This window comes from Anolis sagrei, chromosome 1, assembly GCF_037176765.1.
Source record: "Anolis sagrei isolate rAnoSag1 chromosome 1, rAnoSag1.mat, whole genome shotgun sequence".
NCBI classification, from domain to species: domain Eukaryota; kingdom Metazoa; phylum Chordata; class Lepidosauria; order Squamata; family Dactyloidae; genus Anolis; species Anolis sagrei.
The window spans coordinates 154,887,790-154,902,500 of record NC_090021.1 but is presented as its reverse complement, the minus strand read 5'-3'; the positions used below and the strand labels follow the sequence as shown (position 1 = coordinate 154,902,500).

The 14,711-nt window shown below is 42.7% G+C and overlaps 1 protein-coding gene across 2 annotated transcripts in view; it reads right to left on the bottom strand.

Annotated features, from left to right (window-relative positions):
• Nucleotides 1–14,484, bottom strand: part of MEIS1 (Meis homeobox 1) — a 222,372-nt gene extending 207,888 nt beyond the window's left edge. For both annotated transcript variants that reach the window (XM_060784304.2, XM_060784320.2), the window contains exons 1-4: nucleotides 14,381–14,484; nucleotides 6,439–6,665; nucleotides 1,199–1,340; nucleotides 887–937 (exon numbers count right to left, since the gene is read on the bottom strand). In XM_060784304.2, coding sequence (XP_060640287.1) covers nucleotides 887–937; nucleotides 1,199–1,340; nucleotides 6,439–6,665; nucleotides 14,381–14,392 — 432 coding nt within the window. In that variant the 5' untranslated portion in view covers nucleotides 14,393–14,484. The remainder of the gene's footprint in view (nucleotides 1–886; nucleotides 938–1,198; nucleotides 1,341–6,438; nucleotides 6,666–14,380) is intronic.
• Between the last annotated feature and the right edge of the window lie 227 nt (nucleotides 14,485–14,711).

Below are 14,711 nucleotides of genomic sequence, written 5' to 3'. Positions count from 1 at the left end.
TAATAATAATAATAATGTACATCACACAGTCCTAGACACTTGGGAAGTGTCCGAAGTTTGATCCAAAACAACAGCAAACAGAGTGATCTTGTCTGCTGTGGACTCATCTTGTTGTGTTTCTAATAATAATAATAATAATAATAATAATAATAATAATAATACATTACACAGCCCTAGACACTTGGTGTCCAACATATGATCCAATACAACAGCCAGCAGAGTCATTCTTTGTTGTCGACTCATCTTGTTGTGTTTCAAATAATAATAACAATAATAACCATAATAACCCATCACACAGTCCTAGACACTTGGGAAGTGTCCTATGTGTGATCCAATACAACAACCAGCAGAATGATCTTGTCTGTTGTGGACTCATCTTGTTGTGTTTCAAATAATAATAATAACAATAATAATACATCACACAGTCCTAGACACTTGGGAAGTGACCAACATATGATCCAACACATCATATGTGATTCTTGCCTGCTGTGGAGTCATCTTGTTGTGTTTCTAATAATAATAATAATAATAATAATAATAATAATAATAAATAATTATTAATTATATTATTAAGTGTCTAGGACTGTATGATGTATTATTATTATTATTATTATTATTATTTATTATTTATGACCCGCCCTATCTCCTCAGGGGACTCAGGGCAATTTCCAACGTCTAAAATCCACACTGAACTGGATTATATGGCAGTGTGGACTCAGATAATGCAATTCAAAGCCAATACTGAGGGTGTTCTGCCTTATCTGGCTGTATGGAAAAGCCCTCTGTTTCTCTGCCCAACTTCCTACAGTATCCAAAAGGTTCCCGCAATTTAACTTCTTGAGAAAACAGGACAAAAAGAAGACGGGGAAAGAATGCAACTTCTTACCAAGTTATCCAGTTCAGGATTCGAAGAAAATAAAGGTTTCTCCGCTCGGATCTAAACAGCAGAGAAAAAGAGAGAGAAGGCTGTGAACGAGGAAATTAGGAATGACTTTCCAGCACTCTAAGCACTGTGAAGGCTCAAAGCCTGCATGTTTTGGGCACTCTAAAGGCAAGGCCCGGGGGAATGTTGTGGCGTTGTGGGATCAGGGCCTTCGCTCTTCTCCAGGGATTGAGAGGGAAGAGCAGTGGGCCAAGGCAGGGAAAGAGAAGCACCCAGGGCTATTCCTCCCCCACTTCTTCCGTGCCTCTTTCTGACCTGTTTGGCGAACACGGCGATGTCTTCGTTGAAGGACTCGGAGGAGCAGACGTCGCCCCCCGCCACCCCGGGCTCCCGAGGCGTGCAGGTCGCCAGCTCGCACTTCTCGAAGATCAGGGCCAGGAGCGGGAAGAGCGGGTGCCTGGCGGGGAAAGAGGGCCAGCAGACAGGCACAGAGAAAGAGAGGAGTCACCCGAGGGGATCCCTCGAGAGAAAGGAGCCCGGAGAAGCCTCCGAGGGCACCCCGAAACCCTCCCTCTCCCTCGCCCTCCCTTCCTTCGAGGACCTATAGAGGCTCGCTCTTTCTCTCTCTCAATCTCTCTCTCTCTGTCTCTTCCCGAGCTTGGGCTAATTTCTTTTCTTGTTCACATTAATAACCGAGTTTTAAACCGATCCCGGATCTAGCAGCCATTTTGAAAGACCCCCCCCCCCCCTTTCCCCTTCCCTCCAACCTTCTCCTTTCAGCAAGTTTTTAACATTGTTTTCAGTTTGGAAAGAGTTGCATCGCTTGGGTTTAAACTGGTTAAGGTTGGAAACTGAAAGCCCAAAGGAACTCTCTAGTTGTGGAGTTGTGTGTTGCGTAGTTTCCAAGCTGTATGGCCTTATTCTGCTACCCGTTTAGGCTCAAACTGTGGCGAACATCTTCAAAGCAACTCATTCTGATCTGGCTCACTATGGATCCCAAAGGCCCTTCCACACAGAAGCCAGAATATCAAGGCAGAAAATCCCACAGTATCTGCTTTGAACTGGAATATATGGCGGTGTGGACTCATGACTCTTCCATACATCCATATAACCCAGAATATCAAGGGAGAAAATCACACATTATCTGCTTTGAACTGGAATATATGGCATTGTGGACTCAGGGCTCTTCCACACAGCCCTATAACCCAGAATATCAAGGCAGAAAATCCCACAATATCTGCTTTGAATTGGAATATATGGCACTGTGGACTCAGTGCCGTTCTACACAGCTATATAACCCAGAATATCAACTAGAAAATCCCACATTATCTGCTTTGAACTGGAATATATGGCAATGTAGACTCAGGGCCCCTCCACCCAGCCGTATAACCCACAATATCAAGGCAGAAAATCCCACAATATCTGCTTTGAATTGGAATATATGGCACTGTGGACTCAGTGCCGTTCTACACAGCTATATAACCCAGAATATCAACTAGAAAATCCCACATTATCTGCTTTGAACTGGAATATATGGCAATGTAGACTCAGGGCCCCTCCACACAGCCGTATAACCCACAATATCAAGGCAGAAAATCCCACAATATCTGCTTTGAATTGGAATATATGGCACTGTGGACTCAGTGCCGTTCTACACAGCTATATAACCCAGAATATCAACTAGAAAATCCCACATTATCTGCTTTGAACTGGAATATATGGCAATGTAGACTCAGGGCCCCTCCACACAGCCGTATAACCCACAATATCAAGGCAGAAAATCCCACAATATCTGCTTTGAATTGGAATATATGGCACTGTGGACTCAGTGCCGTTCTACACAGCTATATAACCCAGAATATCAACTAGAAAATCCCACATTATCTGCTTTGAGTTGGAATATATGGCAGTGTGGACTCAGGGCCGTTCCACACTGCTTTGAACTGAAATATCTGCTTTGACTCAGGACCCTTCCACACAGCCCTATAACCCAGAATATAAAGGCAGAAAATCCCACAATATCTGCTTTGAACTGGAATATATGGCATTGTGGACTCAAGGCCCTTCCTCACAGCCCTATAACTCAGAATATCAAGGCAGAAAATCCCACAATATGTGCTTTGAACTTGAATATATGGCAGTGTGGACTTGACCCTTCCATACAGCTCTATATTCCAGAATATCAAGGCAGAAAATCCTACATTATCTGCTTTGAATTGGAATATATGGCAGTGTGGACTCAGGGCCGTTCCACACACCCATATAACCCAGAATACCAAGGCAGAAAATCTCACAATATCTGCTTTGAACTGGGTTTTCTGAGTCCACACTGCCATAGATTCCACTTCAAAGCAGAAAATGTGGATTTGACTCCGAAGGGGCCTCGGGGCGAGTTTTCCGAGTTGCACCCCAATGCTTCTCTCTAGCATTGGAAGCCTCTCCAATGCCGGGAATTGGCCAAGGACGGTTCCTAGCCGGTGGGGCGAGATTTCTCCCCTCGCTTCCCATTAATTCCCCCACTTGTTCCAAATTTAACGGGATAGAAAGAGCGCCGTGTGCTTAAAAGTTGAAACAGATCAGAAAAAGTTGGAATGAACCTCTCACTTTTAAAAAAAATTCTGGAATGGTATTTTTCAAAATATTTCATTTTCCAAACTTCCGAACTCCAAAGGAGTCGCAAAAGCCAAAGAAGTTCTGGAATTGTGGGGAAGGAGGCGTGGGGTCTAATGCCATTCGGGCACTCATCTATACTGCTATATAAAATCCTCTTTGAACTGGATTATATGGCAGTGTAGGCTAACACAATCCAGTTCAAAGCAGTCAAAGGGCTGTTTCCACAGGGCCATATAACCCAGAATATCGAGGCAGATAATTTACAATATATATTTTGAACTAGGGTCCCTTCTACACTGCCAGATAAAATCCAGATTATCCTCTTTGAACTGGATTATATGACATTATCCAGTTCAATGCATCCACAGGGCTCTTCCAAACGGTCATATAACTCAGAATATCAAGGCAGATAATTTACAATATATATTTTGAACTAGGGTCGCTTCTACACTGCCAGATAAAATCCAGATTATCCTCTTTGAACTGGATTATATGACATTATCCAGTTCAATGCATCCACAGGGCTCTTCCAAACGGTCATATAACCCAGAATATCAAGGCAGATAATTCACAATCTATATTTTGAACTAGGGTCGCTTCTACACTGCCAGATAAAATTCAGATTATCCTCTTTGAACTGGATTATATGGAAGTGTAGGCTAACACAATCCAGTTCAAAGCATCCAACGGGTTCTTCCAAAGGACCATATAACCAGATAATCCACAACATCTATTTTGAACTACACTGCCAGATAAAATCCAGATTATGTGCTTTGAACCGGATTATATGGCAGTGTAGACTTTACTTCACTGGATCCCCTTTCCAACTGTCCAGGCCCACTTGTAACAGGTTAGGTTTATATTTAATGGCAACTCTGTATGTTTTAATGTTTGTTTTGTGGAAACCACCCTGAATAGAGCAGTATATAAATAAAGTTTTATTAATATATTATTATTATTATTATTATTATTATTATTGGATTATTTGGCAGTGTAAAAGGGCCCTGGATTATCTGAGTCCAGGCTGCTATATAATCCAGTTCAATGTGGATTGTATAAATAAAGTTTTATATTATTATTATTATTATTATTATTGATAACCTTGATTATTTGGCAGTGTAAAAGGGCCCTGGATTATCTGAGTCCAGGTTGCTATATAATCCAGTTCAATGTGGATTTTATACAGCTGTGTGGAAGAGGCCTGAAGCTGTGGTTGAGCAAGTGCACAGTGCTGGGCTATTGGAGGTCTAAAGCCCCTTCCACCGAACCGGATTATATGGCAGTATGTTGTAAATAGCAACCTCCTATACAAATTATTTGTTATGTATATAATTGTGATTGCTTACAATCACAATCTCCCCTTTGGGGGGAGAAGGGCGGGATAGAAATGTATGTAATAAATGAATAATAATAATTATTATTATTATTATTAATAATAATAATAATAAATATATGGCAGCCTAGATTCAAATAATGTAGTTCAAAGCAGATACTGTGGATTATCTACCTTGATATTCTGAAGCCTCTTCTGCACAGCTGAATAAAATCGCACTGTATCTGCTTTGAAGCGGGATATATAGCAGTGTGGACTCAGATCACCCAGTTCAAAGCAGATATTGTGAGATTTTCTGCCTTGATATTCTGGGTTATATAGCGGTGTGGAACGGCCCTGAGTTTACACAGCCATATATTCCAATTCAAAGCAGATAATGTGGGATTTTCTAGTTGATATTCTGGACTGAAGACTAACAGATCACAGGGGGTGAGCGGATGAGCTCCCTCTGTCAGCTCCAGCTCCCCACGCCAGGACCTGGGTTATATAGCTGTGTGGAACGGCCCTGAGTTTACACAGCCATATATTCCAATTCAAAGCAAATAATGTGGGATTTTCTGCCATGATATTCTGGGCTATATGGCAGTGTGGAACGGCCCTGAGTCCACAATGCCATATATTCCAGATCAAAGCAGATAATGTGGGATTTTCTGCTTTGATATTCTGTGCGGAAAGGCCCGGAGTTGCCTCTTATTTTGAGATTTCTGGACCAGTTTGAAAACGCGTTATTTTGTCACACAAAGAAGGCAAAGAAGTCTTCTCAAGCAAGCGACAAAGCTTTGGATTTCCCCCTATCATTCACACAGCCTTCCTCGCTTTGTTAAGCCCTCGGGTTTTGCAGCTTTCTCCCCAAAAGTTGCGGGCAAAATAATCCGGAGCAATATCTCTTTGGAAGTTTTTTTTTTGTCGTGTCAGGAGTGACTTGAGAAACTGCAAGTGTGAGAGAATCGGCCGTCTGCAAGGACGTTGCCCAGGGGATGTTTTGATGTGTTAACCATCCTTCTGGAAAGTTTCTCTAACGCCCTGGCGTGGGGAGCTGGAGCTGACATAGGGAGCTCACCCGCTCACCCCCTGTGACCTGTTAGTCTTCAGTCCTGCCGGCACTGCGCCTTTCTTTGGAAGTTGGGAATACTTTTAAACACATCCCTCCTTCCTTCTCTCCCTCTCTCTCTCAATTCCCTTCTTTCCTGTCTCTTTCTCAAAGTATTTGGTTCTTTAGAGCAGGACTTCTCAAACCTTTCCACCCGTAGGTCAAATCGGTATTTAAAAAACCCCAAATATTGGCTGAAAAATAAGCAAAACTAAGCATAAACAGGCCGGTTTCTCCTTTCTGTGAAGCGCGGCTGGAGTCTTTCCTGCACTGTCAAATCTGTGCACACTTCAGACAACCTTTTCCCTGTTGCCACTGAACTAAAAGGGTTTCAGAAGCGTTTTCCTTTCCAAACTTGGGGCTCCCGGGTGGATCCCCCCCAGGGAAGGCGGTGGTGACCTAAACCAAACCCGGCGGCCGCAAAACAACACAACACAACACAGTTCTGCGGGGAGACGGCTGGGGAAGCGCAGGTCGCAGAGCCGAGGGAGGCCCAAGGGGCCATCATGCACCACCTACCCATAAATGGCATCTTTGTCTCTCTTGAGGGCGTCGTTGACGGAGGAGCCCATGCTGGGGGGCATGGCGTTGGCGTGGGCCGTGTGCGGGTACTGGTGCGAGTGGAGCGGCGGGCCGTGGTTGAGGTGGTGGACCGGCTGCATGGAGCGCGCGGCGTGGGGGTCCCCGTACATGGTGCTCGGCAGCCCCACGCCGTCCATCCCGCCGTAGTGGGGCAAGTCGTCGTACTGCAGCAGAGGAGGCAAAAGGAGGAGGAGGAGAAGGTCAGGGCCTCGTGGGACGCTAAGCAAGGACTCCCCACGCCTCCCTCCACGCTGACACTGACTTCCCAGACCCTTCCCCGCATGCAATTCTTCCCTCGTGGGCACTGGGACGGTCTCCTCGCCAGGAAAGGACGTGGGATGATAAGCAAGGACTCCCCACGCCTCCCTCCACCCCGACACTGACTTCCAAGACCCTTCCACGCATGCAATTCTTCCCTCGTAGGCCCTGGGACGGTCTCCTCACCAGGAAAGGAGGAAGGGTCTCGTTGGACGCTAAGCAAGGACTCCCCACGCCTCCCTCCACGCCGACACTGACTTCCCAGACCCTTCCCCGCATGCAATTCTTCCCTCGTGGGCCCTGGGACGGTCTCCTCGCCAGGGAAGGAGAAAGGACGTGGGACGCTAAGCAAGGACTCTCTACGCTTCCCTCCACGCTGACACTGACTTCCTAGACCCTTCCCCGCATGCAATTCTTCCCTCGTGGGCCCTGGGACGGTCTCCTCGCCAGGAAAGGAGAAAGGACGTGGGACGCTAAGCAAGGACTCTCTACGCCTCCCTCCAGGCCGACACAGACTTCCTAACAGTCTTCCCTGACTCTTTCCCCAACGCAATTCTTCCCTCGTGGGCCCTGGGACCGTCTCCTCGCCAAGAAAGGAGGAAGGGGCTCGTGGGACGCTAAGAAAGGACTCCAGGCTCCCCACGACCCCATCCACGCCGACACTGACTTTCTAGCAGCCTACCCAGACCCTTTCCCCTATGTAATTCTTCCCTCGTGGGGTCTCAGACCGTCTCCTCGGCAGGAAAGGAGAAAGGAGCCCCGTGGGACTTATGAGGACTGGTTCGTGGGAGGCTAAGCCAGGACTCCAGGCTCCCCACGACTCCCTCCACGCCGACACTGACTTTCTAGCAGCCTACCCAAATCCTTCCCCCTATGTAATTCTCCCCTCGTGGGCCCTGGGACCGTCTCCTCGCCAGGAAAGGAGGAAGGGGCTCGTGGGATGCTAAGAAAGGACTCCAGGCTCCCCACGACTCCCTCCACGCCGACACTGACTTCCTAACCGTCTTCCCTGACTCTTTCCCCAATGCAATTCTTCCCTCGTGGACTCTGAGACCGTCTCCTCACCAGGAAAGGAGAAAGGAGCCCCGTGGGACTTATGAGGACTGGCTCGTGGGACGCTAAGCAAGGACCCCCCACGCCTCCCCCCACGCCGACACTGACTTCCTAACAGCCTTCCCAGACCCTTTCCCCTATGTAATTTTTCCCTCGTGGGCTCTGGGACCGTCTCCTCACCAGGAAAGGAGGAAGGGGCTCGTGGGACGCTAAGCAAGGACTCCAAGCTCCCCACGCTTCCCTCCACGCTGAAACTGACTTCCTAGCAGACTTCCCAGACCCTTCCCCGCATGCAATTCTTCCCTCGTGGGCTCTGGGACCATCTCCTCACCAGGAAAGGAGGAAGGGGCTCGTGGGACGCTAAGCAAGGACTCCAAGCTCCCCACGCCACCCTCCACGCTGAAACTGACTTCCTAGCACACTTCCCAGACCCTTCCCCGCATGCAATTCTTCCCTCGTGGGCTCTGAGGCCGTCTCCTCGCTAGGAAAGGAGAAAGGAACCCCGTGGGACTTATGAGGACTAGTTCATGGGACGCTAAGCAAGGAGTCCAGGCTCCCCACGCTTCCCTCCTCGTAGATACTGACTTTCTAGCAGCCTTCCGCATGCAATTCTTCCCTCGTGGGACCTGGGACCGTCTCCTCGTTAGGAAAGGAGGAAGGGGCTCGTGGGACGCTAAGCAAGGGCTCCAGGCTCCCCACGCTTCTCTCCACGCCAATACTGACTTCCTAGCAGCCTTCCCAGACTCTTTCCCCACATGCAATTCTTCCCTCGTGGGCCCTGGGACCTTCTCCTCGCCAGGAAAGGAGGAAGGGGCTCGTGGAACGCTAAGCAAAGACTCCAGGCTCCCCACACCCCCCTCCACGCAGGCGCTTACTTCCTAGCAGCCTTCCCAGACCCTTCCCCGCATGCAATTTTTCACTCGTGGGCCCTGGGACCGTCTCCTCGCCTTGTGGGATTTACGAGGACTGGCTTCTCCCTGCTTGGCTTGCTTATCATAGAATCATAGAATTGGAAGAGACCCCCATCCAGTCCAACTCCCTGCCAAGAAGCAGGAAAACTGCATTCAAAGCACCCCCGACAGATGGCCATTCAGCCTCTGTTTAAAAGGTTCCAAAGAAGGAGCCTCTACCATACTCCAGGGCAGAGAGTTCTACTGCTGAACAGCTCTCACAGTCAGGAAGTTCTTCCTAATGTTCAGGTGGAATCTCCTTTCTTGCTGGAGTGGAAACAGCACGTGGGTTCAGACAACGTCCCCTCCCTTTCCCCACATTCCCCCTGGTAGATTTGCATCAAAACAAGAGGCTTGGGAAGCCAGAGCCTTTCTGCCCTTCTTTTCTATTTTTTTACCCCAATCAAAGTGGGGATTGTGCAGAAGTGAAGTCTTTCCTCTATGACTAGCGGCACTAAGCAACACGATTTTTAGTTCCTGAGTTGTAGATTTGCCTCAAAACAAGAAAGTGTCTCTTCCGAAAGAGCCTTGGGAAGCCAGAGCCTTTCTGTATTTATTTTCTAATTATTTTAGCCCATCAAAGTGGGGGTTGTGGAGAAGTGAAGTCTTTCCTCTATCACTATGAAACACGGTTTTTAGTTCCTGAGTTATAAAATTGATAAAATGTCATTTTCCTATCGTAAAAACAGAGGGGAAAACTTTGTTTCTTGCGGGACATCCTGCAGCACATTTTCGCTGGAGTTTTTCAAGTGATCATCTGCGTCTCCACCAATTCCGCCTCGTTTGTAGCGGTCACAAAAACGAAATTTCTGGAGTGGAAGTGCTCCATTCAAAGTTAAGGACGGCACAACCAAACAGGGAACAACACTTTCCAATTTGGAGCAGAGAATTTTGTCAAATTTCTTCAAATTGTGTATAGTCAAGAGGGCCCTTCCATACAGCTATATAACCCAGAATATTAAGGCAGAAAATCCCACAATATCTGCTTTGAATTGGGTTATCTGAATCCACTTGTAAGCCCTAGGGGAGATAGTTGGCGGGGTATAAAAATAAAGTATATTATTATCTTATTATTATTAATATTAATTATATTAATATTATATTATTATTATTTTACTGACATTACAGTATGTCACAGCAAACGAAATCTATATGCTGGATTTCGTATCACAAAATCACAAGTCGAACACTTCCCAAGCGTCTAGGACTGTGTGATGTTTATTATTAGTATTATTATTATTATTATTATTATTAATAATAATAATAATAATAATAATAATAATAATAATCTACACTGTCATATATCCCAGTTCAAAGCAGATAATGTGGGATTTTATTTAGCTGAGAGGGCCATTCACTGGATTCTATCCCACTGTGGCCTGGCTTTAAGAAGCCGGGTGCTTCAAGATCAGCCCTCCAAGGATTTGGTGGGAGAAGTGGCTCGACAGGACTGAAAGTCTCTCCATTACAGTATGTCCCAGCAAACGAGATCTATATGCTGGATTTCGTATCACAAAATCACAAGTCGAACACTTCCCAAGCGTCTAGGACTGTGTGATGTTTATTATTATTATTATTATTATTATTATTATTATTATTATTATTATTATTATTCCACACTGCCATATACCCCAGTTCAAAGCAGATAATGTGGGATTTTATTTAGCTGAGATTCTATCCCACTGTGGTCTGGCCTTAAGAAGCCGGGTGCTTCAAGATCAACCCTCCAAGGATTTGGTGGGAGAAGTGACTGAAAGTCTCCATCTAAAAGTCGATCTTCTGCACCTCCTGCTTTCCTTGCATCTGCTCAGGGAAACTCAGCCTATTTCACACCGCTCTTCCTTCAGAGTGTTTTATTAACAGGAGACCAACGCTGGGAATCTCCTCAGAGGGAAGTGGGGGCAATGGGGCACCTTTCTATTTTAATTTAAGAGCAAACAGAAGAGAAGGCTAAGTTATTTGTGTCTCTCAGTGTGTGTCTTGACTGCTGAGTTTATGATAAAAGTCAAGAAAAAGTCGAGAAACTTTTCTCCTCTCAGAGAGCCCCCAAAATATGCTAGGAAATTAACTTAAAATTTGAATTTCTTATTAAATGCCATTTTGTTTGTGTGATTGCTGCAATTCTGAGCTATGGGGATAAGTGCCACTGAGTAGAAATCGACAAGAAACACTTCTGGATGCACATGACTGCTCTTGTTTCCCTCAAGTCGGTTTTTTTTAAAGGATTGGATTGTATGGACTAGTTTGAGCCTCATTCAACGGATTTCTTTTTACAGCCCTTATTATTATTATTATTATTATTATTATTATTATTATATGTGTACTATATATATGTATGTGTATGTGTATTTTATAGCCCTTATTATTATTATTTTATATGTGTGTATGTATATATGTGTAGATATATCTATATCGATATCTCTCTATCTATCTATCTATCTATCTATCTATCTATCTATCTATCTATTTAGCAGCCCCCTGCCACGCATTGCTGTGTCCCAGTCTGGTGATCTGGAAAATAAAGTAACTATAAAATTGGTTTCTAATATATGTAATTTTTTTCTGCTTGTGGGTAAACAGTATTTTTGCTGTTTCTTTGTCAGTGTTTATGTAGAGATTGCCTGGTTTGCCTACTCTGGAACATGCAACATATCACTGTCCTTCTTTAGGGGTCCCTTTCAAATCTATAATACTATATCTGTGTGTGAATCATATCTATCTATATCTATGGCTGGATGGCTCTTTGTCAGGAGGGCTTTGATTTTCTTGCCCTGGTGAAGGGAGCTGGACTGGATGGCCTTAAGTATTTTCTGTTGGTCATGGGGCTTCTGCATGGGAAGTTTGCCCTAATTCTGTCGTTGGTGGGGTTCAGAATGCTCTTTGATTGTAGGTGAACTATAAATCCCAGTAAACACAACTTTAATAACATGTATTATATCGTGAGGATATTCTCAACATAACCTAAAAGGCCAAAGACAGACTATTCTAGATTTATTTTTATTGTTATACCATGAGGATATTCTCAGCATAACCTAAAGGGCCAAAGATTGACTATTCTAGGTATTATTATTATTATTATTATTATTATTATTATTATATCATGAGGATATTCTCAGTAAAGGGTCAAAGATAGACTATTCTAGAGTTATTATTATTATTGTTGTATCATGAGGATATTCTCAGCATAACCTAAAGGGCCAAAGATATTCTAGATTTATTATTAACTATTATTAATTATTATTATTATATGGTGAAGATATTCTCAACGTAACCTAAAGAGCCAAAGACAGACTATTCTATAATTATGATGATGATGATGATATCATGAGGATATTGTCAGCATAACCTAAATGGCCAAAGATAAGACAATTCTAGAGTTATTATTATTATTATTATATCTGAGGATATGCTCAGCATAACTTAAAGGGCCAAAGGTAGACTATTCTAGAATTATTATTATTATTATTATTATTATTATTATTATTGGGTTGTTGTAGGTTTTTTCGGGCTGTATGGCCATGGTCTAGAGGCATTCTCTCCTGACGTTTCGCCTGCATCTATGGCAAGCATCCTCAGAGGTAGCGAGGATATTATTATATCTCAGCATAACCTAAAGGGCCAAAGATAGACTATTCTAGAATTATTATTATGATTATTATGATGATTATTATATCATAAGAATATTCTCAGCATAACCTAAAGGGCCAAAGATAGACTATTCTAGAGTTATTATTATTATGATTATTATTATATCGTGAGGATATTCTCAGCATAACCTAAATGGCCAAAGATAAACTATTCTAGAGTTATTAGTATTATTATTATATCATATGAATATTCTCAGCATAACCTAAAGGGCCAAAGATAGACCATTCTAGATATTATTATTATTATATCATGAGGATATTCTCAGCATAACCTAAAGGGCCAAAGATAGACTATTCTAAAATTATTATTATTATTATTATTATTATTATTATTATTACTACTATTATACCATGAGGATATTCTCAGCATAACCTAAAGGGTCAAAGATAGACTTTTCTAGATTTATTATTATTATTATTCCTATTATATCGTGAGGATATTCTCAGCATAACCTAAAGGGCCATTTAGACTATTCTAAAATTATTATTATTATTATTAGTATTATTATTAGTATTATTTCATGAGTTTATTCTCAGCATAACCTAAAGGGCCAAAGGTAGACTATTCTAGATATATTATTATTACTATTATATCATGAGGGTATTCTCAGCATAACCTAAAGGGCCAAAGATAGACTATTCTAAAATTATTATTATTATGATTATTATTATATTGTGAGCATATTCTCAGCATAACCTAAAGAGCCAAAGATAGACCATTCTAGATATTATTATGATTATGATTATTATTACTATTATATTGTGAGGGTATTCTCAGCATAACCTAAAGGGCCAAAGGTAGACTATTCTAGATATATTATTATTACTATTATATCGTGAGGGTATTCTCAGCATAACCTAAAGGGCCAAAGATAGACTATTCTAAAATTATTATTATTATGATTATTATATTGTGAGCATATTCTCAGCATAACCTAAAGGGCCAAAGATAGACTATTCTAAAATTATTATTATTATGATTATTATTATATTGTGAGCATATTCTCAGCATAACCTAAAGAGCCAAAGATAGACCATTCTAGATATTATTATGATTATGATTATTATTACTATTATATTGTGAGGGTATTCTCAGCATAACCTAAAGGGCCAAAGGTAGACTATTCTAGATATATTATTATTACTATTATATCGTGAGGGTATTCTCAGCATAACCTAAAGGGCCAAAGATAGACTATTCTAAAATTATTATTATTATGATTATTATATTGTGAGCATATTCTCAGCATAACCTAAAGAGCCAAAGATAGACCATTCTAGATATTATTATGATTATGATTATTATTACTATTATATTGTGAGGGTATTCTCAGCATAACCTAAAGGGCCAAAGCTAGACTATTCTAGATATATTATTATTACTATTATATCGTGAGGGTATTCTCAGCATAACCTAAAGGGCCAAAGATAGACTATTCTAAAATTATTATTATTATTATTACTATTATACCATGAGGATATTCTCAGCATAACCTAAAGGGCCAAAGCTAGACTATTCTAGATATATTATTACTACTATTAGTGAGGATATCCTCAGCATAACTTAAATGGCCAAAGCTAGACTATTCTAGATATATTATTATTGTTATTACTACTATTATATCATGAGGATATTCTCAGCATAACCTAAAGGGCCAAAGCTAGACTTTATTCTAAAATCCTAGTTGGGAAGAAATGCAAAACCTTGTCCTGTTTTAGGACCTCCTGCCAGTTTAAATCCAGCGTGGAAGTCCGCTTTCCTTTCCCCGTGAAGACGGGGAAAACTTCTCTGTGCTTCCCACTATTTCAGATTCAAAGATAGTCCTTCCAACAACAACAAAATATTGGAAAGTATGCAAAACTCCCTTCCCAGGCCTTGTAGTCTCCCTGAGTCCTCCCGTTTGTAAATATTGTATTTCTACTTTTATTTTGAGAGAGAAAGAGGGAAAATATATATATTTCTATACATACCCTTTGCGCCATCGGCCTGCTTCAGTTCCTTTTGGACTTCTACGGTATCCTCTGTAAGGCCAGGGTGGAAAGAAACCAAACTCTCCCCCCACCCTCCCTCCCTCCCACCCCCCAAAATAATAAAAAAAGGGGGGAAAAGAATCCTTTAGAGTTGCCAGTCGCTTGAGAGTCTCCAGCAGAATGGACTTCAGGGAAGAAAGGAGGAAGGGAGGAAGGAAGGAAGGAAGGAAGGCGCTTGTCTCTCTTCTTCTCCTTCTCTCTGGTTTCCAAGACAGCGGCGGGGAGAAAGCAAATATCCTTCCTTCTCCCCCCCAAATTGGGTGCTTTTTTG